Consider the following 25,402-nt stretch of genomic DNA (forward strand, 5'->3'; position numbering starts at 1 on the left):
GGGACAAGGATTCAAAATATACTCTCAACTGTCAAATGGAGACACAGAGCACCCTCTGCAGCTGAATAGATTACAAACATACCAGAAGGTCATCTGCAATACACCAACGCTAATCTTGCTTTGTCAATACCCTTTAAATCAATCAGCCACTAATCAGATTTACCAATAACATGTGTATATCAAAGCTCAACCTGAACCTTTCTCAGAGAAGAACAATGAATCTGGGATGGATGCCACCGAGAGGGAGAGGAGAGGAAAGAGAAGCAACAACAGAAGGAGAAGAGATGTCTTCTTAATTAGCCAGTAATGATAAGATCTGACAAACAACATCTGTTTCCAAGAAAGAGAGAGAAGGGGGGGGGGCAAAGAAGAGGAGGGAAGGAGAGGGTGGGAGAGAGGGATAGGAACGAGAGAGAGGGAGAGAGAAGCAGCTGAGAAACCTGTGAAGCCTAGACAACAGGGACCTGCTTGTAAGAAAGTAAAGGGGGAGCGGAGGGGATGTGTAAGGGAGGGAGCGCTGTGTAGCGTGACACAATAGAAGAACGGAGGATGAGAAGTATAACAGAAGTGAAAGAAAGACAGAAAGGGGAGAGAAATCTGACAGGGTTGAGGGAGCTGAAGAGCCTGGACGAATATGACAGACAGAAGGAGGAAAACAGATCAAAATGAGAGAAAAGGAGGGAGACAGACAGACGCAGAGAAGGTGAGCTGGATAATTGTGTTGCAGGGAGAAAGGAGGAACGTGTGAAGCGATGGGAATGGAATCACTCAGGGGGTCCAGGGTTCTGTAATTTACTGTCCGTGGCTAATACACAGCAAATGTGTGGAGCCGAGGACTGGGAGAGGAGAAGGGGAGCCGGGTGGTGGTGGGGGGGCTGAAGGGAGGGCACGCTGACTGTTAGGGCTCTCAGCATGCCTGCTGGGAGCCTGTCAGCAGTCACATCACCCCCTGCCCTCAGCCCTGACAGATTCATCAGGACCATTAAACAAACACACACACACACACACAGATGCACACACACATATGTATGCATCCAAAAGATTATAGTGACATTGCAATTGTTAAAGTGCTGTTCCTGTTTTCCTTTAACTTATATTGTTCCTCCATGGTGAGGAAAACACAACATCTGTTGCATTAATGATTCAGACAGCAAAACACAAAAGAGCCAGCGATGATTTCTGCTTTGCGTTAACTTTATATACTGAAATTCAGTGCACAAATCTATACACACTCCACTCCATATTCTTTTGTTAGCATGGTGTAATTAAAGTGCCTGTAGAAGTTTCTAAAAATGTAGATCTATTGTGTGAAAACTGTATCTTCACAATATCTTTGCCTTGTTGCTATTTGTCCCACAGGAGGAACAACTATTGCCCCAAGCATAAGTCAATAGAGATTCTAAAGAGTCAAATTCTATTTAAGAAATACTGCAGATGTGTAAATATTAGTGTTAGGAAATGTTTTCAAAAAGTGAAAGGGTGGAGAGATTTTAGAGAAATCCAACTCCTGGGAGAAATATAGTCTGTCCAGATTCAGGATAAACAGACAAACAAACAAACAAGGTGGCTAGCGGGGCCGGCCCAGCACCAGGGGGCATTGTTAGAGTCATTAGTGAAATTTAAGACCTTAACAGAGGAGGATGGCCGATCCCCATCACACACACACACACACCCTCACAGTTCCACCCACAGCAGCAGCATCCAGCCAAAGAAAACAGCCCTTGTTCATAAATACCACTGCTAACTGGCCTCTGACTCCAGACCCACCCACACACACATATACATACACACGCACACACACACGAAATCCTGATTATACTGATGCAAGATCACTTTACAAAATAAATGGCAAATGCAGGACATTTCACTTGAAAAATAAACCCACAGACAACCAAATCCAAAGTCGAACACACACACATAACCACTGTTGCTTGCGATCTGAAGTACCTCTAAATCACACTAATCTGCCCCCTTCTGATCCTCTGAGTGGCCCTACTTAATCTCTATACTGCTCAACCAAAGGTGAAGCCTATTAGTGACCAGACAAATGGTAGGGTTTGCCCCAGCTACTCTGGGAGAGCGAGGCCTTTCAGAGTGCCATTGAGCTGCAACTCAAAACTTCCCCCAATCCTTTCTGCATCCCACCCACTCTAAGTCCCCCTGCTGTTCCTTCACATTAGCCCATTGGTCCATTCCCATTTCCTGTCAAAACATTTCTCCACTGCTCTCTGTTTCCGACTGCCCCTCTGTAGGCTCTCTTAAAGAAAACAAACCAGGCCTACTCCTTGTGTCAGGGTTCAAGCCACAACAGCTAACACTATGGCCGAAGCAGAGCAAAGGTGACCAAACACAAACTCGGCCCATAACCTACTACTCATTATACACTTCCTGTGCACAGTGGAGCCCAGCATCTTCCCAGTTCACATGAGACCACATGTGAACGCAGAAAGCTCGAGCCCCACAAAATGTCCCTGAACTCATTTTCACCAGTCTCAACTCTGAGCGATGCTCTCGCTGTTTGAAGCAGTACCTGTCAGTGAATTTGATATTCTAGACGTTGCGTCGTCTCTCCCTGTCTGTCTTTGTGTCATTCTCCCCCTTGCATTGCCCCAAGGGAAGAACCATCCCTACGGTCCTGTGCCAGCTGCTCAGTGGTCCAGCCTGTGTGCTGCTCCGCTGTGTGAGGCGGTGTGCACTGGAGCCTCAGGGCCCTGTCGCCACGCTGCCTGGCCCCCTGCCTGAGGGGCTTGCTGACAGGGGGTCTGGAGGGACTGGACAGTACTAGTCCATCAGGGAGAGACCTGTGACAGCGAACTGAGGGGACCACTGTGTCTGACTTTGTCTCTGTGTATGTGTGACAGAGAAGGTAATTTATGCATACATATTAATAACTCCATTAGTGAGCAGGCAATCCAGCAACACTACGACCTGATCAGTCTGTGGAGTGAATTCCAACAACTGTAAAGCTGAGTTTACTGGTACTGATACTAGTTTCTGATTGGCTGGAAGATGTGTATTAAAACTATAAATTCACAATATGAAACAACATCATCTTTATACTAAAACCACATGCAGCAGCACTCAAAAAGGGGTCAAATCACAAACAACTGAGATTAAAGAAAAAAACAAAAACCTAAAACTATCCCTCTTTTGGTCTAGTGTCAAAAAGTTTTTTGAAATGTGAAATTCTATCAAAATGGGATCATAGAATAGGAGGTACCCCTCCAACTGACCAACCCGTCCCAACATAGAAACTCCATGGATCTAACATGCTAACCATCACTAGCAGCAATAACCATAGTTGAAGGTGGGTCTGTAAGTGTCAGTTTGCAACAGCTTTGCCAACATCATCTGCAGTTCTGTCTGCAGCCAGATGCTCGAATGGCGGATAATAAAAATGCGCCTCCTCCACATCCTCTGTAAGTTGGATGATAGAGGAGCAGAGTGATCCACAACAGTAATTGTCAGAGACCATTTTTCAGCCTTTTTCTCAGCTGCTTCTTATGACATAAAGTCATTCTCACATAAAGTCCTCCTTACTGATGATTTGTCCTGCCCCAACATCCTGTTTCAGAGTAAAATATATGAAACCAGGAGAAAAATTAGAAACTCAAATCCATTTCACTGGATTTTCATTATTTCTTGGCTACAAGATTGGATAGTTCACACCAATCATTGTGCTGCCCCTCAGGATTTTCACCTCTTAAAAGACTTTTAGACAAGTCATCTTTAAGAAAATGTGATAGAAAAGGTAATAGCAGTACAGGTACAGCTTGCCAGTATCAACAGAAAAAGCTTCAGTCTGAGTTCCACTGTACAGCTAAGGGATAATCTTATACTGGGAGTATGAGAAACAATTTTCTAAAAGGACATTGTTGTCTCACACATAAAACTCTCAAGTGCATATATGATGACCTAACAGGGCAACTTGGCGGCAGTGCATGAGTATGCATCTGGGAAAGGGGAAGAATTCGACCCCTGACACAGTCCAACAAATGTTGCTGCATTTATTCTTTGGCTGATAGTTTAATGTTCTTTTCCCAAAGAGCTTCTATTTTCTTTTTGGTTGAAGCTGAAGAATGAGGAGGCCTGAGTTCCCCACCATTAGTAGTACAAGGAGAAACTATCTGGCCTGCTGTAAGAGCAGGTAGATGGCAGTGAAAAATGCCATTCAGAAGCACAGAGGGAAGTGACACGCATCATCATCTACTGTATTTTTTTAAATTTAAAAGACAGACAGGCAAAAGCAGGTGGATGGACTAACATCGAAACAGATGGTCAGACTGCCTCTCTGAGACAGCACATTGGTTGAGACCAGACGTTTACATACACCAACAAATGATATCTGAATAGTTTATTGTCAAACTGTCCAGACAGTGTTAATCCGTAAAGAACTATAAAAAAAAAAAGCTATACAGTTTTACTGCACTGCACAATTGAGACTCTGTGTGCATGTGTGTCTGTACGTTACCGTACTGTAAGATGCAGGAAAAATAGGTTTGAGAATTAATATCAGCATAAGGATTAACAAATAATAACTGCATATAAAACATTCAAGTAGGCAATTGTGAAATTAAGCTGGAACTAAAGGTATCTAATGCAAATCGCTTAGGACTGAAAAAAACAAAACCCTGCACTGACCAGTTGAAAACAAAGCTGTGTTACATGCACATAACTAGAACCAAGACTAAAAACAGATCAATACAACCCACAACCTAAGATTAAGAGTAATGGATTCCTCTTAGAGCCGAGCATCTGAAGTCAAGCCATCGCCCGGTCAACTAATCATTGTTCATTGTTATCAACTCAGAAAGCAAAATTAACTGTTCCAGATGGAGGTTTTGTTTTTTAGGTCTGATATGCACGTGAATGTGGGAGTCTGTATGAGCTCATTTTGAGTGTAGGGGAGGGAAGAGCCATATTGACAACATTGGAAAATTCCTATTGATTATTCTTCTTTTCTCTGAGCACCGGCTTGTTAAAAAAGACCCTCTTGGAAACACGATCAATTAGTGAGATAGTGCTTGCCATTGATCACCCCCTCTGCACCCCCTCACAAGGCTCTTGGCTTACGATGGATCCCTCCACACACTCCTTATGACCAACTATTGATCTCAGCTTCTCTGCCAAATATAAAAGCACGCACTCATGACCCCTCCCATACAAAGTACACCGTCTAATACTAATACTGACATCTGCCAGTCTCTATTGTAAACCCATGGTTCACTCATAAATACAGAGGCCAGCTTTGGCCCAGAACCAATATAGTTTCTCAGAGGTCAGAGGTCAGCATGGCAATAATCCAGACATTAACAGATCTGCCTGGGATAATACTGAGAACTTCTTAGAGTAGAGAAGCTTCACGGATTGAATACTGGGGAAAAATACCAGTATTATACATAGGGCTGATTATATTTTTCATTTGATTGATATGTTGATTATTGATTGGGTTAATCGATTAAAACTCGTTACTTTAAAACTTTAGCTTTTTTGCTTGATAAATGACACACAATCAATCAATTATCACAATTGTTTTCAATTAATTTTCAACAGACAATCGACTAAACAATTGATCAACTATTTGTTTCAGCACTAATTGTGAAAAAAAAACTGCCACACAATACAAAAATATTATGGCCAAATATAAAAATGCTACTCCAAAAATACAAAAGTAGTAAAAACATTGACTGCATGGGCTTGAATTAGTGAAGATTTATGGTGATGAGCCCAGAGGAATCAATCGATCTATCTGTCTATTGATCAATCATCTAACCAATCAGTGAATAAGCCAATCCATCAGTCAAAGATAAGACTCTCCAAACAAGTCACATCAGGACAGTGAGTATAGCAGTTCACCAATGTTAAGATTAGACAATTGTAAAACTATTAGACACAGCAGGCAGTGCGGCATTAGATAATTCTTTCCCATAGGCAACTTAAGAGTCATCTCTTTGTCAACGACTGCCCTTGCCCTCTTCATCCCTCGGTCCCACCACCCTCTATCCCTTCACCCCTCCCTATGGATCAGCTGTGATCTCCTCTCTCTCTTTTCACTCAAATCAGGATTAAGGAGAAGAGGAGGCGGGGGGCAGCAGGAGAAGGGGAGAGAAAACTGAAACAATATGGAAAGGAGATTAGAAAAGAGGGGGTTTGGGCTGTTTGGGGAATTGCAAACTCCCTTGTGCTTGGGTAGGTGTCCTAATGACACTGCCTAATTATGGCAAAATTAGACAGGCTAAAGGGAGGGGGTGGGGTGGGGGTTCAGGAGATGGTAACATGAAGGAAAAAGAAGTGGATCAAGGGAATTAAGCAATTGGGAGTGAAGACGTAAGTGCACAGTTGGAGCGAACGGAAAAGAGCATGGGGGTGTGCAGTACAGATACGAGGCTCAGCGGGGAGGAAGGGAGCATGGGTCTGAGTCTGAGAGAGAAAAGAGAAAAGGAGGAAGAAAATGGGTAGAAAGCAGTGGCTGGGCAATAGGAGCGAGTGGGCCCCAGCACGCTGCATGTTAATTGGAGAACAGGTGTTGGGGCTGGGAGCAGGAGGCTGATTACTGGAGCCACAGAAACAGACCGTCTCCTCCACACACACACACACACACACACACACACAACTGCAGACACACACATGCACATAGGCTGCACACACATATGAATAATTTAAGACCCAAGCAGTGACTAGGGAAAAAAGGTCAAAGTAGGGGTCACAAAGACACATACACAATCGTACATACATCCATATACATACATAAATAAACGTGCAAGAATCCCCACATACACATGAAAATAAACATCCTTTTCTGTGCACAGAAACAGCATATACATGCTCTGAACATACACACACACACACACACACACATCATGCCCTGTCATCTTTTTACTTTTTCAGTGTGCGGTGTACATACATAAAGTCGAATGAGAAAGTGCACATAAGGTGGGATAAAAGGGCACAGGGCCAACTCAGAATTCCATTGGCTTATCAGAAATTAACTGGCTGCTAATAGGCTGCTCCCTGAGGAGAGGCCAGTCAAGAGAGAGAAGCCCCCATCAGGACGGGATATGCCCAGTGTGATTAGAGAGTACAGTAGGTCAATGATTCCATTTAAATAAGTCCTCACCGCTGCACACACACACACACACAAGGAGTCACAAAGATATAGATCGCTCTTTCCTCACCAGCCCACTGCCGAGCTACTCACAAACAAATTTGGAAGAGGTTTAGCCATGTTAGGAGGAAGTATAAAAGGGGTGCTGAGGGGGTTATTGCAAGAGTAATGTGCTACAGTAAATGGGAAAAGCAGCTGCTCCAAGGTATTCTGGGAAAATTCAAAAGACAACAGCCCGATTTTTCCGTTATATGAAAACTATCTTCAGCAGACATCCTTTGAGACACACTGTCAACAGCCAGCCAGCTTGAACTGAGGAGGGGAAAGAAAAGGGTCCTTGACGTATATGAAGTGAGTGTTTTCTAGACAGACAAGTTGAGGGAAGGAGAGAAAGAAGGAGAGAGAAGAGGAGGGATTGAGGGGTAGGAGAGGAGATGAAGGTTGCGTCTATGACATCACAGAGAAAGTATTTCACATGCGGTCTGCTTATGAGCATTCATCACACTGGTTAATGCCAGGCAGACAGCGCGAGACCTCCGAAATCCCTCAGACGTGAAGGCCCTCACACATGCTGTTGACGGCGGTGGTCATCTGCCTTTCAGCCTGATAACTGGTTGTCAGGGTCAACATTTACTACATATGTGAGCCAGTCTGGTGGTGTGAAAGATCCACATGCTTCTGATAAAAGGAAATCTACACTTTTGGCAGGTTTCAGGTGCAATGTCGGCTGTTGAACGCAACGAGTGACCAAATTAAACAGATCCCAGCAGGCTGAAGATAGATCAACAGATAAACAGAAAGCTGAAGAGAGAGAAACACATGGGAGACAGACATGGACACAGATACTGTATATTACCGCTTGCTTGCATTGATGCAGTGTAAGCTGACTACTGTGAATTCTTATCCTTATGTTGTAAACATGATATTGTATGTAATATTTATATGTGATGTGTGCATGCACCTATTAATATTTATATGTGAAATACACACACAAACGTTAACACTGCTGTGGAAATGCATCCAGCCCATACATGCATATGTTGTAACTGGGGCTTCTACTGTGCTATGTAGCTACCCTTCTCACCTATCTATAAATGCAACAGCTCATTGGTGAGATCTCAGCACAAGAACCTTCACATCAAACCATGATCTCTCTCTCTCTCTTTCTTTGTGACTGTGTAGGTGCATATCTACAAAGAAAGGAAAACTTTAACATTTAATATGAAGAGGTGCTTGTTTGAGGTGTTGGACACTGTGTGGGAAGTGGTTTGATCTTATTACCTGTCAATGATGACCGGGTCAGAGGGCGTCTCATTTCGGTTGCCGCAACTTTTCTTCTCACAACAGCGGCTGAGTGGGCAGTTAAAGAGACAGAAAAAGAGGAAAACGTCAGGGGAGGGGAAAAAAACAAATTAAACAGGAGGAGCCATCATTTGTCTGGCCCATCTACATCCACAGGCCCAGACTACTCTCCCCGCAATCGGCCAAGATCCAGGCGCACACAAAGGAGGCATGAGAGGGGAGGGGAAGAATAGACAAAAGAATAAAAGAGGAAGAAAAGGTACAACAACACACCCTACAAACAGTGAGAGACCATTCAAAAGTGAAAAGCCAGCCAGGCAATCTGTCACATTGATTTCAAAATCAAACTCAACCCCCATGCAGCCTCATTGCACACACACACACCGTCCCACAACATCCTACCAGTCGTCAGCAGTCCTGTCCGAGGAGCCTGCTGGCCACCCAGCACCCCCTCCCAAAGTCCCCTTCACTGCATAACAAAAGTGCCCCCACCCCTAACCATCTGCCACCCCTACACCTCGCCTCACCCCTCTCGTGTCCCAGCTTGGCCCTGCCCTGCCCCCCTCCGCCCCCCTGTCAGACGGCCTCACTCCCCAGCTGTGACGCTTGCCCTCTGCCTCTTCGTCTCTGTTATTAGCCAGCTGTGAGTCACATTCGGGCATCTGCTGGCTACACAATGGCAAACCCCACTCCGTCTTAGCCCCTCTCCCCATGTCCCAGCCCCCTATCCTTCCCCCTGCTGCCCTCAAATCCTGGGTCACTGCCCCACTTCCAGACCACTCTCAGCTTCTTCTCCATCCATAACCCCATGTTCACCTATTTTCTTTATTCACCAAATAATAACCAAAACCATCTGGCCCCTAAGCCATGACTAGACTCTTTAAATTTGCACTGCTTTATAACAACTCTCTGACGATGGCTGTAACACTGAGAATATACCACTACACTTGTCATCACATGTTGACGAAGTTCAAACGTGATGTGTTGGCTAAACAGAAGTGCTGAAGTTACATTTCAATGAGGGAAAGGTGGATTGTTCCCCTAAAGTGTGTCTACTGCTGTCAGCTGTGATCTGGCTGCAAAACTTCAGGCCAGAGAGAGAAGAGTTTCAGGAAGAAACAGGAGCTGGCCGGGGACATGCTGCGTTACAGCAGAAAGCAGCAGGGGGTTACCACTGTAACAAGGATGATGACAGACAGGCTAGACTTATAGTTCAACCACAGTCTAGTTTTCAAAAAAGTAGAGCCCCAAGCGTCTTCCCAAAACCGCATTTCAAGCTGACTGAGACAAAGCAGAGTGAAGGAGAGTAATGGATATTTGGATTTCGTCCCTGCGGGTGAAGGTTTGAATGAGCGTGTGTGTGTTTTTGCATGTCCAAAGACTCACCTGCACATAACCTCGTGTGTGAGCAGAACCCTGCACATTTCTGGATTCTTGTTTTGTCCCTCATATGCAATGGGCTAAGAAGAGGAAATAAGGAGCAATAGGACAGATTCAGTTTCATGTAGAATCAATTAAACTCTTACTTACATAGCTGAGGGTTAAATCGCCTTTGAGAAGACTTAAGGAAAGTTTACCAACCTGTTTAGTGACGGAGTCAATAAGTCGTGCGTAAAGATCCTGCTCCGTGCGAACCCCTGCAAAAAGAAAACAGAAATTGAAGAAAACACAGAAATTGGTTGTTGTCAATAACTTTAACAACTTATTTTAGGCATGAGAGAGATTTTACTAAAGTGAGACAAATTTTCCAAAGAAACGGAATGTATGACCGCTTGCCCTCAGTGCTTCAATTAAATGGAAACCGGAAGAGGAAGAGACATCAAGCTAGAAACAGACATTTTTTATTGTGCAGATGACCTCCACATCACTGTATAAATAAAAAATGAAGGCTGATTCAGTCAACCCTAATTGCAAAATACTACATAACCATAAATGAAGCAACTGAAAATGCACTTAAACTCCTAAACCTGCTCTAACCAGTCGATAAAAAAGTACATATTGCTGAGGATTCTCAAAATAAAATGGAAACATTTATGACATTAATCTTTTTTATCTCAAACTCTGGACAAGCTCTCAGAAAAAGCATTGAACTCTGTCCAGCCAACATGGAGGAATAAGATTGGCATGCAGTTCATATTTTCTCTCTGATGGTTTCTGAGGGGATTGAGAGTTATTTGATGTTTGATGATTATGAGTCATGTTCTGCTTCAAGGCCAGAATTTACAACGATATTCTCACGATTTGTCTGGCTGTTCTTTTTTTGGTTATTTCTCAGTTAACTTTTGATTTATTCCCAAGTTCACTTGACTGACTGGAGATTAGAGTTAAACACCAACATGTAAAATTGTACCTGATCAGTTTGTTAAGGGGTTTAATTGAAGAGCAAATGTATTTTTAACGTTGTTTCTCACTTCTATGTAATCAGGTGTGTCTCTGAGTGAGATTTCCAGAAACACCTGAACCTCTGGATGCTTCAAAACCTGCACTGTAAATCACACAAGATAGGGAAACAACGTATAATGAATTGCTTCTTTGGGAGAAGAACGCATTACCCGATTTTTTTATAGAGACTTTGGAGAGTATTGCTTTTAAAATGTGTTCCTCTCATCAAAGTCTCGATTGAGATGCCTTTGATATCGCTTGGGGGAAGGGGATGAGAGGAGGGGATGTAGAGGAAGTGCTTTTGGTGTGCTTGTATGAACATGTGTGTGTGTGTGTGTGCCTGTGTGTGCGTGTGGAGGGTGTATAAGGGGGCTGCTGTAGAACATGTCTTTTATCTTCTCTCCCATGGGTGCCACTGCGATGGCAGAGTAGGGGCAGCAGTGGCTCATGGGAACCGAATTTCTCTGAATCTCCTGATCTGATGTGGAAGCACCATGGGGTTGGAGTTGGGGGGGTGTTGCGGGGTGTGTCGGGGGTGGGGTGGGGTGGGGTGGGGTTGGGGGTGGAGGGGGTAGGCAACATGTAACTCATTTCCTCATACATGTGCCCAGAAGTGGCTCCTCGCAGAGCTGAACGTTAAATTGTACAAACCCAGTGATTAGACGATGAGCGGAAGGTAATTTATGAGAGGAGAGGCGAGGTAAGGCAGGGGAGGAAGATTGCTTAAGTGGAAAGGTGTGTGTCATGTTAGCACGCTGGTGTCACCGGTGACCTTTTTCAACTCCTTTTACATGCAGGGCTCAGAGCTGTCGTCTAAATGATCGAATTAGACACCTCAAAGGGCAAAGAATCAGCCCATAATCTGAGAACTCGTGTTTGACTCCACTCACCGTTGCTGTAGAGGAGCTGTAACTTGTAGTGAGTGCCGTTGTTGGTCTTTTCTCCCGTCTGCTCCTTGGAATGAGAGGACAGACACACAGACAAATGCAGGGCATGCAGTTAAGCACATTTGGGGCACAGATAAGTACAGCTGAGCATCAGTGAGTCTCTCCTAATCCTGCAGCTCGCCCTTCCCTGCGAGCAGCATCGAGATCAGAGGGTTGTAGGCTCAAAGCCCACGTGGGACCATTCGTTGTACTCAAGAGCTGAGTGCTTAACCTTGAGTTGGATGTTCTTTGTAGAGGTTGAACTATCATGTCTGATGCAAACTCCTAAAACCTTACGATCAAATGTAGTGGCCCGCCTCGCAAAGAGGTATGTGCATGTATGTGTGTGCAAAGTGGGTTTCAGCGAGTGGAAAGTACTGTATGTGAGACTGAGCAGCAGTCGACCTTGACAGAAAAACTTCCTTTCTGCAATCCCTCCTTCCCCCCAGGCTCTTCACTAGCCTCTCACTCCCCCCATTCTCTATCTCCTGTTCCTTCTCTTTCTTTCTCTTCCTCTACCTCTACTGGTCTTTCTAAGTGGTCTCAAAGGAATGCTCTCTGGTCCAATAACCCAGGAGGCTGGCATCACAGAGACAAGAGCGAGAGACGAGGAGAGAGAACAAGGAGGTTGAGGAAGTAGAGAAACTGGGAGAAAGAGACGGTTGTAAGGAGGGAAGAAGAACTGCAGGGGAATTAAGATGCATGAAGTATAAGTTGGAAAGTAACAGAGCTCAAAACTTAATATCAATAGTGAGATTGAGGCAACATCAGGGGATAGATGGATGCCTGGCTTCATAAGTTTTATAAATATACACAGAGGAACATTTATTTTGCCATGCCATCGCTCTATCTCTCCATAATTACAAAGCAAAAACAGATGCCAGGGTAACCATGCAGAAAATGAACTCCTCCACTGCCGTCATATTACTCCACGCTGGCCTGTGTGGCACGAAGGGGAGCACACTGACAGCTTTCAGCCCTGGCATTAGCACTGCCGCCCGCCCTCTCCCTCCCTCCCTGGCCATGAAATTCATAGTAAAACTATGTTTGAACTTCAGCTGACAGGACGGTGTCCTCTTGTCTCTCTCACAGGGGAGAGCTGTTGCCAGTTTAGGAGATTCTTGCTCCCCTTACCACAAGGCAGAAACATCCATCAACACTGGGCATAAGGCAGTCTCCCCTCTCAAGTCTCTTTCTAACTGTCTCCACACCGCACCCTTCCTTATTTTGGTCTTGTCCAACCTGAGGAATCCGTAGCTCCCCCACAGCAGTATTTAGAGTATGGGAGGGGGGCATGAAGGAAAAGAGACTTTGATGATTAGTTCACTGTATAACTTAACAGGAGCAAGCATAATTTGCATTTTAAAAAGTAGTGATGTCCTCCTAATGAGGCAAGCTGCTAATTAGTCATTAGATATTCTTTTTCAATCCCACATCATCAGCTCATTGAGGGTAAAGCTTGTGTAAACATGTAGCCGTCAGCTGTTCAATATGCTTGGCTTTGCTGGGGATGGGGAAGTTGAGCACCTGGTTACAGCTGAAATACAGTATATAACTGATACATTTTGCTGCTGTAATTGTTATTCACAGTTTTTCAGCTGATATTGCTTTAGATTTGTGGTTTTAGGTGTTAAAGATTTCCCTGAAAGAACTGCAAAAAACTACATAGTGAATTAATGACATCCTCAAATAAAGATAGACAGGCATTCAGAAACACTCACACACCTTATCATGCTCAACAAAGTCCACAAACGCAGTCCTCTCCACCTCCACAGGTTGGCCATGTCTGTCATAGAGCGCCAGGACAAAGTGGAAGAAGTTGGACTTGCGGAGATTTGAGGGCGGCTGCTTCTCAAAGTGAGCTCTTGACAAAGCTACTCCACTGAGGACACAACAGGAAGAGACAGTCAGCTCACACATACTGTCATGATATTAAAGACATTCATAAATAAACTGATTTATACTGCCAAATATAATATAATATTTTTAATTAAATTCCAATATAACAATATATCAATATATAATGCACTTGTGGTTGAAAATATTTCTCAAAGAAATCCAACTAAAACTAAAACTAAAGACCAGACACTTTTCTCTGCTTGCTGTAAATCATGAAAACTAAATTAATATGCATCTCAAATATGTTTGATTTACTGGCATTTTAAAGGCAGTTATTCAAAATTGTTTATATTATTAATTGTTTATTAATCCTTTTTAAAAGTATTTAATTTCCCATTGGCTACAAAGTTTTTTATTCTCCAGTTGTTTAGGTCTTCACTTTATCCATACAATAATTATCAATAATTTGCACAAAAAAACTACTTTTAAAAATAGAGGTAATTTTTTCCCACAACTTGAAGGCCCTTTTACCTGTCTATAGGAACCTAATATGGCCCTGAAAATTACACAAAAACCAAGACAGAAAAGAAAGACAGGAAAAGCAAAACTTGTTGAAGCTATTATTTTAGCTTGAAAACTGAAATGTCACAATAGAATCAGCACTTTTGACTAGAACTGATGGCGATGCATCTTGTTTAAAAATGTACATCATACTGTTGACTTTTAATAAATTAAAGATTTAGGCAAAGTCCTTCAAAAGAGTCTCAAAAGAGTCTCCATTTCTTTTATTCCCCAGCCGTAAACGTTTCTTCAAAGAATTAAAAAAAAAAAAAACCCGAGGAAAATTTGCCCATGACGAGTTTTTGTTTTTCTTTACAATCGAGATATTTAAAATTACATTTTAACTATCAATAAAATACTTCATGATATTAAATAAAATACAGTAAAATAGCGCCATTGTTGTATCGCATACTAATTGTTATTTATATTAAGATATGTATTATACAAATTAACTTGTTGCCTACTTGTTTTTCTTGATAACGCTGCTGCGCTTGTATGAGTCTGTTTATATTGCTTTCTAAACTTTATCAGTTTGGAACATGAGAACACTGATGTGTGTTGGTAAAAAAAATGACAAACGTGAGGAGGATGACTGAACATCTGAGGGAATGTGGAAAACAGTCTGGGACAAGTAGAAGAATGACTCACCAATAGACAAATAGTTACTTGTGTTAATGAAAAATCCTAAATGTAAAGTGTGAGTTCGGTGAGGATTAAAGTGTTTTTCAGCTGCCAGATCAGCTAAAATAGCTGCTCTGGGAAAATTATATTTAGCTTCAGTCACATACAGGTATTGAGAATTTATCTCAAATGTAATTGTGTAAACATGTCAGTTGACTTTTTGCACAAGAGTAAATTCTCTGATAAAATGCTCCTTGTGTGACTATATGTTAAAGTCTAATGGTTCTGATTTTTAGTTTTACCTTTTGGCACCCTTTTGAACTTTGCTTTTATTACTTATAATAAATAATAATTATGTCAAGTGTTGTTCTTTTATCATATTTAAAGTATTTTTACGAGTTTTGGAAAGATGCGTTTTAAAGGGGACTCGTGTCAGCTTTTGCAACAAGTAGTTTGCAGCTCTTGTCTGAAAGCACGCCTGTTCTTATGTTAAATATTCACACATTATAAACTATATTGTGCTCATGATGCTGATCATGAAAATTAATTCTGTCACGTTGCTAACGAGCCAGAGCGCAGCTGATGAAAAGAACAGATCAGAAGGTAATGTCAATAGATCAGCTGGGTTTGTACTGTACCTTTGCGCCGCTACGTTCGCATCCACAACGCCGACATTACGCACCCACGACCGGACTGGATCCATCTCCTCTCCAAGACTTCTCTCTTTTAATCCGCTCACTTCTCGTATCAGATGCTCCTGGATCCCGAACATTTAAGCCCTGTTCTGCTCGTTTCGGTGCACTTTTTTGAACTTAAGAAAAAACTGAGTTGAAGAGCTAAAGCACTTTGGCAAACAACAGAAGGTCCACCCCAACTCGCTGCGCTCCTCCAGAGCGCCGCAAGAAAACTGAGCTTTCACAGAGCTTTGAAAAATAAATGACCGACGCTGTGTGATGTTGGAGAAGGCGTCTCGGTAAAAATCCACTCACACTTTCTTTTAAGGCTGAAACGATGATAATAGATATATCCCCACACTATGTGCAAGCATTGTCCAAGCCCAAATTTCCAGCGTCAGTTCAAGCGCTAATGATCACCTGCTCGGCTTGTTCAACTCCTCAGAGAGTTCAGAGCGAGTCCGTCTCAGAATATTCTTAAAAATACGTGTGTGCGGAAAGTCTTCCTTTGTCAAAAGGCCAGATCGGATCAAAACAGTTGATCCGAGGGCCTGGAAGCTCGCAGTGAACCGCTGTCTTGAAGCATGAATGAGACCCTCTGCCGGGATAGAGCATGGAGGAGGGGCCTTAGTGCCATATGGGGGACCGATTGTTGAAATGGATGCTCTCATTGGTGTAAAGTGCATCCGTTGTTTGGACTTCTGCCAGATTCAGCATCCAACCAGTGCCTCTTGCAGCAAACTTTACGCACATTAAGTTCGACCAGGGTGGTAATACGAGGAAAACACAACATTTTACACATTTTAAAGCAGAAACGATACGCCTCTGTAAGGTTTTTAAGCAAGAAATATGTTTTTGCTGTGTAATTGAAATGAAAGGTCCTCTTTGTGTGTGCATGGGTGAAGGGGGCTTTTCAATCTATATTATTCACATTATTCAACCTCGAAATTGTGTACAAATGTTAACAAAATCTTACTTCCAATTGGTTTATATTTATATGTATTAATCTCGGAATGTTTTATAAAAGGCACTTGTTAAAATGTGGGTTTAAATTCTCATGTACACGCTGGGCTACTGCCCTGAATAGTCTGTACAGCAAATCTTGTTTGGTCTATTCATTCAAGTCAGAATTTAACACAAGTGCGCTCTCGACAGGGCGTATTCAGCAGCTCGACCGTCTGCTCCTTTGAACGCAGTGATTCCGCTGAGGAGGCATCGCATCAGTGTCAGCCGCAACAATGGCAGTCTGGTTGGTCCATCAATCTCCGCCAGCAGGGACAGGGCTGCGATCTGATTGGCGTTTGGACCGCTGCCTGACAGTGCCCGAAATTAGTTCTTAATCAATACAACATACTGTCTAATCAAATCCAAACATGAAATCCGTTGGAAATAACGCTGATAAAACGTTATTTGGCTATAGAAAATAATGCGACGCGTGGATATAGGCTAAAAGCAATACCTAATTTTGGATGCAGTCTGACAAAGTTTATTTAGCTGCTGATTTGTATCATTTCATGGCTTAGAAGTCTCTTGTAAAACTGGGCACGGTGCTGCAATAAACCCAAAAAGTGTTCAAGCCCAAAGACAATTTCTGCTGTTTTCAACAATGTAAATGCATGAGCTCTACAATTTATAATAATATTTACGTGCATATCTTTATTTAACTGATTTCAAAATGGATCTGTGTTTTGTGTTTAGGCCCAATAAAACGAAGATGTATCATATTTTGGAACATTTTTTGCAGACTAAAAATTAATTTCCGCTCCTGTTTATCTGGCGCTGAAAAGGGAAGGTTTTTTTTCAGCCCGGTCCCTTTCCCCTTACAGATACTATTGTCTCTGTGTGGAGTTTGTGCGCCTGGACAATGGATGTAAATCTCCCCCCTTGGATCCCGCCTCAACCCACCATCTGCCAGCGCGGGACAAAGTCAGATGTTCCCCCAATTATGAGAGCAGTCTTGGGGAATCCTGCTGCCGAGTCTCCGCCCTGTCGCCGTGTCCCTCACACACTTCCCCTAAAATGATTGACAGCTCTACTTAACCATGAAAAATCCATATATGATGACACACTTTAATAAAATTCCTCCACTCGTTGCAAAACTTCCAGGCGGATGTTTTGAAACATGTTGCTTGTGTGGATTTATTGGTTCTTTGAATGTTCAGTATAAGAGAAGCGCCGCGTGAACATTGCAGCCAGTGCGGACGCAGCGTTGGTTTCAGTGCGTTGCTCAAAAACTCAGCTAATCGACCCAGAATGGTTGAATGTGTGCAGGAAATCAAAGCTCCCGATGCTTCCTCTGCAAACTAAAAGTAATCCAAAGAGAACATAATCATTTCAAACGTTGGAATTTGAATTTACTGCACTACAATGGTAAAACCCTGAAGCCTTTCACTTGAGCAGCAGTCATCAGCATACTTTATAGGCTAGTGGAAATCATCTGAGTCATGGCAACAGTTTCAGTTGACGTGAGTCATTACGCTAATCAAACAGGTTTCTGAGAGAATGAGAATGTTTGGTGTCATTAAGAGGTAAAATAGGCACCTTCAATTTTATAAAATGTAATTATGTATTCATTTCAGAAGACAATTAAATCTATTTTGCAAAAAAAATCACAATTATTAATGGCGAGTGTATTGTTTAAGTTTTCTGTTAATATCTCACAATCTTCACCTATATACTTTTAGCTCATATTGCTTTATATCAATCGATATTACATTAATATTTAATTGTTAAGACCAGGCTTGCTGAAAGTTGTACATTTTAGCAGAGAAACCGATCACGTGGATATAGAATTAAAATAAAATTTGCAGTTGACTTCATGTTGCGGACCAGCTTGTCTCCTCTTCAGCCCCACAGGTGCGAGAGGCTCGGCCGTGATTATCACATCCCGCAAGACTTACTATCTAAATGTGTGGCTTTTCTAATTTGGTGAAGCGGAGAGCCGGGGCGAAAATGGGGGATTAGTCAAACCACAAACGTCTTTCTAATCAATTTAACCCGCTGAGACGGTCAGCCCGTGTGTTGCAGGGAGGAGGTGAGGCGAGGGGTGGGGGATCAGTGACTGCTAAACCAAACAATGGGGTATCGTGTGCCGCTCGTCCTCTCCAGCATTCCCCTGCTCCCACGGGACACCCAGAGCCACTCTCTGTGGATGGCACTGTGTCCACGGAGGTCAGGAGGGGCGTGTGTGTGTGTGTGTGTGTGTGTGTGTGTGTGTGTGTGTGTGTGTGTGGGGTCTGGAGACGCAGCAGCTGGTTCCCGTCCCTCCTCTCCACTGTGTAGAAAACAACAGAGCTAATGCGAACCACCACGTCTCCTATCGATCGCCATACATTGCACACTCGTTTTTTGTTGTTTACTTATTTAGGCAAAGATGCAGATCCCCTGGGGAGTGTCGGAATCCGTAATTAAGGCGGCATGACCGCCTTTAGTCTCATTTCTTAATATCAAAAACCATCATCTGCTAACCTTTTAACAAACATTTGGATTGTATACAAGGCCTGTTGTGATTTGGAGTTAAAGCATTTCCTTAAAGGAAAATAAATGTAGTGTGATCAATTTTAGAAGGATATAATGCAACTAGAGAGGCTTAGAATATCTATGGTCCGAAATACATATAGAACATCTTGTAAGGGTCATTGATGGAGTAAAACTGTCACAGAAGAGTTAGTTCTGAATATCATAACATACCCGTGAGCCTCCGCATCACTGTTACAGCCTGTTGTCCATTGTCAGTTGCATGAACATTTTTGGTTTTCTGGTGAAATGGATCTATAATGTCAATATAGTTTACCTTTAACATCTGCTCAGCACATTGCACCAGACTTTGCATTACACTCAACCTTTCAGCTTCATTGCAGATATTTTGACTTGTCATGGAATAAAAAGCATGGCATTTATGATGCTTCCTTTTCATTTAAGTGTCCCAGTTCGCTGGTTAGTTATGTTATATTATTTATTGTCGTGCACATACAAGTGCCCAGCCCACATGGACTTAAAAGATACAAAAACCACTGCTGTGAAGTGGTTAAACATTTGTCAGACACAAACAGAGCTTCTTACATATAACATTGTGTTACAAACAAATAACTTTGGCTTCTGTCCCAGCAAAGTGACAGTGAGCCAGCAATGCACAATACCGAGACGCAAAAACTGACACAAATCGAAATGAAATGCAGCTATCATTAATTAATGTTAGTAATTACGCCTGCAGTTTTCCTGCTATGACATGTCACAATGTCTGATGTGGAAAAAGTCTACTTGGTGAGTGTTACAAGTTCTTTTAAACGATTAAAAATGAACAGTTATTTGGTACGCAGTGATAACTCTTGCAGCCCTTTTCCAGATATCACAATGAAGCTCATCCTGGCATCCAGGAGTCTGTAGTTTGCATTTAACAACTGTACTATGAAACTTAGAATTGACTTGTAGGGTGAAAACAACATTTGTCCTTCTACAAAGAGGATGTCTCACCTCCAAGTGATGAAGAGCTGAGCATGAATTCGATACCACATAATGACACATATTGCATCGCAGCTTGGAGCAACACAGATGTACTGCAGGTAAAACCCACCCAAACTCAGTTCATCATTGTATCTATTTGTTAAACTTTTTATCTGTTTTCAGGCTGACATCTTTATGGCATACTATAAATCCTTTGTACAGTGAAACCTTTGTTCCCAGAGATCACTGAATGATGATGAGGATTTGTTATTACTCTAACAGAAACTTTGCTTTAGAGAAAGGGATTGCATTGCACTCCTGCTGAGGAGAAATAACTCACCAGCTCCTGAACTGAGTTTCTCCCAACTGGGTCTTTCCAATTGATATGAAGAGGTTCAGGAGAAACAAAGTTCTTAAATTAAGATATTGTAGATACAACATAAATAAATATCCCTTCTGAACACTCTTTCTCTTGTTCTAAGTGATCAACTTATTTTGATTCTCTGCTTTGCTTTAACTGAAACTATTACAAAGTTTAAGACTGCACGTGTTTAAAGCGAAGATTATGATTTATGTTTTAGATTTATGTTTTATTTAGATTTTTTTTGCATGATACCAGTATAGGCTACATCTACAAATCAACAGTTCAACTTGAGAACCAGCATTAAGTCCTGTATGCAGTGCAGTAACTAATTCATTCAAATAGGGTTGTGGCTGCCATCCTGTCCTTAAAAAATTGTACATCAGTGTCATCTACTGGTCTGGTTAAGAACATCATCAACTGTGGTTTTCTGTGTCTGCAAACAAATATGTTCATCTTCTGAAATGTTGTTCTATATCATCATAGATTTCATTCAGAGGCAGAGGTTGGTCTGTACAACAGTCATTTATTAATGTCAAACTTCAACTGACTTACACTTACACTGTAGTGTACTGTATTGTATGCTTTTCAGAAAAGAGGTAACGACAATTTAAAAAGACATGAAAATGATTAATTCAAAAGAAAATTAGAAAAATATCATATCAAGTCAGGTAGTGCTCATGGTTTTCACATTGTTATTCAGTAGTTGTAGTTAATTAAACAAAATAATATGTAGAATAAGCCTTTTACATTACTACTGCAGGTATCACTGCATTATGAACATTCCTTCATTCAAACAGAGCTTTTAAACAGTCAAATAATGCCACAGGTTTTTAAACATCGTGCTTTTCTGTCACCAAGGTCCACTACAAAACAATGTCCATTTTAAGATGTTATTTTGTCTTTAATTACCTTAGAGAGGGGCAACATCCCCATTTATTCTTATTAGTGCATAGAGATTGGGGACTCTCAGCATAGCTCTGCTGAACTTCCACCTTAGTAAAGGTACTAGTGCAGCAAACTGTGGAAAGTGGGATTATCTCCTATTATTATCTCCTATAATCCTATTGGCAGCATTTAAGGGGTGCTTATTAGACTAAATAACTGGTCAAAACAAGGTTTTTTTTGCAGTTTTGTGGATGCAGCTATATCAAGAGCAGTCTCCAACCAGTGAATAGCAGAGTGCCCTGAGAAGAAGCTGTCACTGGTCAGCCTGTTGCCACCGTGGTTTGCCACCAGCCAGATCTTCTCTCCCCTCTTAAGCTTAATGTATGTGCTGCCGGTACCTGTTATGTAACCGTTCTGCTGGGTGGTGAATGAGTGCAGAATCAGCTCTCTGTTAGCATCAGATCCAAACTGGCAGCATTCTGGTTGATGGTACAGTGGAATTGGAACTCATAAACACCTGGATGCTCACAGGTAAAATGCAGCAGCTGTGTGAAAACATGCAAGACATGCATACAATTATGCCAACAGAACCTTCCCATTACAGCATTTTTAAAGTAATACTTTCTGTAATCAATTCAAGTTTTTATGGCTAATAGTACAGGAAGTGGTAGATTTACCTGGTGGTCCTGCGGGTCCACGTGAGTCTTGTCCTAGAGAAAATTAAAGGGAAAAACCAGTAATTCCAAAATACTCTAATGCTGGTACTGATTGTCTTTCATCAATTGTGTCAGAGAGGATTTCAGGACATCAACTCACCATCCTCCCTCCAGGTACTGAGGTCAAAGACCTTCGAGGCCGGTACTGGAAGGGTTTTTCCAGTACTTCAGAGATACCAGTGTTGTCACATATGATGGAAGCAAGTGATGTTTCCCTCAGGGCCTCCTTCTGGGCCTTAGTGAAGACTCCCTTGTTCTCCCACCGAAGTCTGAAAATGATGTTTGTTAATGTTTAAAAGTTTGGCTAACATGGCTATTTCCACATCTTTAGTACATGTCAGTCGATAATGTCATTTCAGGTCTGCATCCTGTCTGCTTACCGGTCTCCCTGACGGATCTTCTGGAACTGAGTGGCAATCAGGCAGCCAAACAGGGGTCCCACTCTTCCTCCATGGACAAACGGCTCAGCCACTCCACTGGGGTAATCAGGGTGCTCCTTGTACTGTTCATTAAGACGAAACATGAAAGGCTGAACCATCGGATGGGCAAATCAGTAGGCAGCGAACACATTGGAGATGCTGGGGTCCATGTCTTGATCATAACCAGGGTAGGCGGACAGCTGCTTGGCAACGAAGTCTGGACCAACGATATGGAGTAAGTAGTCTCTCAAACTGAGAACCTGAAAGACAAAAAATAAAGTTAACTGAACCATGCGAGAACAAACCATCCAAGATTTATAGAATCCTATAGAAGTATCCTCCAGAGCACATGCCACACAGTTGTGTTCATGCATAAACAGCGTGTGTAGAGGTCTGACCACTGTTCATGTTGGTGCGCTCGTCACCTTAAAGTCACATAAAATGAGGAAAAAAGTGCTGTCAGCCCTGTGCGATGCTTGGAATGTATGTAACACTTTTAAGGATTGTACGTCAGTGTTTTTGCTGCCACTCACCAGCCAGAAAACTGGGCACCTCCTCTGCATTACTGTCATTAGTAATGCGAGCTCGGGTGACACACATGTTGGAACCCATGTTGGTGAAGGGCAGGAGGCCGTTGTCATCATACTGTGTGTTGACCTTCAACAGGCCATCATCTGAGGTGAGGTCCCAAAGGACGCGAGGGTCTTGCCTGGGAATCTGTTCAGATGACAAGAAGCAGTTAGCATTCAGTATGTGAGTGTGTGCGTGTGTGTGTGTGTGTGTGTGTGTGTGTGTTTGGGCTTTAGATATATTCATGTCTTTTCTTGTGTAATGCAATGACACTGACCTCAATGGGAAAGTAGGGCTCTGTGCGTTCACAGCTCTTGTCACATACCATTGCTGAATGAGCGGATGACAGGAGAGTGAGGCATGAAGGTCAGGTCGTGGTCAGTCCACTGGCCAAAGATTGTCACCAGGTGAGTGTAGAGTGGGCCGTCCTCCACATCAGAGTTTGTTGTGCGCAGAATACGGCTGGACACTTGTCTTACCTGAGGAAAGGATGCAGACAATGAGCACCTTGGTGAAAAGGATTTGAACTACAAATGTAATTTTTTTCAATGGTCATTTGCAGTGCAGCCAGTAAAGATGATATTCTGAAGCATATTACTAAGGGGAGAATTTGACTGTTGACACTCTGCTTAGGGCCCCAGCCTTTGGACAGAGAGATTTCATCGAGTGAAAGGTGTGTTGGAGGATCCCATGCGGGTGCTTTGTCTATAGGCGAGAAAAATAAATCCATTATTGAACTCTGTTCATCTTCTCTGTTATTAAGATTACTTTCATGGCACTTTGCATTTATTTAATGTTTTTTATTGAGCAAAGCGAAATATAGGGGAAAGGGTAGAGGGAAAACACGCAACAAAAGTCCCAAGCCAAACCCAAAATCAGGGACATCATAATTTGTACCAATCAAGGATTTGATTTGTTCTAAATGAAAGTTATCTGTGAATGTGTCCACACCTATTTTCAGTTTCTTTGTGAAATGAAAATAGATCAGTAGCCTGTCAGATCAGCAATGACCTGCAGATCCTCCTCAGAGATCAGAGCTAATTAGCAAAGGCAAGGAATACACATCTTAGCTGTGATTTGAAGCCACCTGCACCAGCAAAAAAAACAAACATATTTTGTTTAATATACATTCTGGTTGACTCTTAATACCGGTGTCTTTGGTCTATGCATTTCTGACATGATCATTTTTAGGTTTCAATCATGCCACACAATTACAGCATTTCACACTTATTGTAACATAACTGAAAAACAAAACATAAACTCGTACATTTCTCTGAGATCTGATAAGTTTAATACAAAAATAAAAGAATTGTAGTAGGATGAGATTATTTTAAACCAACTAGATGATTAATGTATCTAAAGCTATTTGTAGCTATTGTAAGGAAGATGATAGAGGCAGTACTCACCAGCATTCACCTGGCATTGCAAGCACAGGTAAGGACTGGCAGCTATCAGGCACAGAAACAGATTCATCTCTGCAAAAAGGACAAATATTCTCCAGTCATATACACTAGTCAAATTATTTAAACTAATATAATATCTCCAAAAAAAATTTCAAAACAAATACTTGGAAATATAATGCAAAAGCAAATACAATCCAATCTAATACATTATTATTGATTATAGCACATTAACTGTATCCACTGTGTAAAAATAAATAGCATATGGAAAGTTAAACATTAGGAAAGTAACCTGTGAAAAACTAAAGCCCCTGTTCTCTGAAGAAGCTTCCAGCTTGAACTTCCAGCTGCTTTAAGAGGCCATTGCTTTTCTGATGAAGGAATTTTTTTCAGACAATTAATAATTTTTTTTCTTCCTAGTGCCTCATAACTAGCATCCCTGTTGAGCGACTTCTCACAAGTGTAGGCTACTTATTAGGAAACAGAGGCTGTCGCGGTGAGGAACAAACAACAACTAAAGGTTAATGTCGATACAAAGTCGAAGGTTTTATATGGTTAAATTCTTTTCTCGTCTTATCTAGTTTATTCATAGTTATAAAGAGAAAATTATATAATGAAAATAGATGGAAGAATAATGCATCACACTGAACGACATTTTGTGGAACCCAAGGGAAAAAAGTTTCTCCAATAGTGACACATTTTGCGTTATAATTTTGGTTGTTTTATTTTTCGTCATGCATTTTTGTCTTTGTTTGTTTGCTTGTCAATTACAATATTTTTGTAAATTCTGCATTTCTGTACAAAAAAGATTATTCCTGATATATAAAATGTAATAATAATTACAGAGGTTTCTTATACCATCTCGGGCCTGACAGCCAGATGCAAGTGCTGGGCTGGGTGATCACGTCTGGTGCATCATGGCTGCAGCGATACAGGAAGTCACTCTTTTCTTCCACATAGCCTACTATTTATGAATAGCCTATAGATTTTGTACAACACAAAGTTAAATCCTGTTATCATCTGTTATTTCATTATCTCAATTTTTCATTTTAGCTTTTACTGTATTTTTTAAGTGTCGCGCATTTTCCTCAACGGTTCTTGTTCCTGAGTGTTTTGATTGATGATCGCGATTGATTTTCCTTTTGTAATCGGCTCATTTTAAAAACGCTGTGGGCTATGGAAATAGGCCTACTGT

General features: G+C 41.9%; 1 protein-coding gene and 1 pseudogene across 4 annotated transcripts in view; both read right to left on the reverse strand.

Annotated features, from left to right (window-relative positions):
• ebf2 (EBF transcription factor 2) overlaps positions 1 to 16,031 on the reverse strand; it is a 29,685-nt gene extending 13,654 nt beyond the window's left edge. For 2 of the 4 annotated variants that reach the window (XM_044197005.1, XM_044197002.1), the window contains exons 1-6: positions 15,375 to 16,031; positions 13,441 to 13,597; positions 11,680 to 11,743; positions 9,989 to 10,044; positions 9,794 to 9,867; positions 8,387 to 8,455 (exon numbers count right to left, since the gene is read on the reverse strand). In XM_044197005.1, coding sequence (XP_044052940.1) covers positions 8,387 to 8,455; positions 9,794 to 9,867; positions 9,989 to 10,044; positions 11,680 to 11,743; positions 13,441 to 13,597; positions 15,375 to 15,508 — 554 coding nt within the window. In that variant the 5' untranslated portion in view covers positions 15,509 to 16,031. The remainder of the gene's footprint in view (positions 1 to 8,386; positions 8,456 to 9,793; positions 9,868 to 9,988; positions 10,045 to 11,679; positions 11,744 to 13,440; positions 13,598 to 15,374) is intronic. The other 2 variants (XM_044197006.1, XM_044197004.1) reach the window with 1 other exon arrangement.
• Positions 16,032 to 21,434: 5,403 nt separating this feature from the next.
• Positions 21,435 to 24,246, reverse strand: LOC122876349 (annotated as a pseudogene).
• Positions 24,247 to 25,402: the final 1,156 nt, after the last annotated feature.

The sequence above is a fragment of the Siniperca chuatsi genome, linkage group LG5 (assembly GCF_020085105.1).
Source record: "Siniperca chuatsi isolate FFG_IHB_CAS linkage group LG5, ASM2008510v1, whole genome shotgun sequence".
In the NCBI taxonomy this organism is placed as follows: Eukaryota; Metazoa; Chordata; class Actinopteri; order Centrarchiformes; family Sinipercidae; genus Siniperca; species Siniperca chuatsi.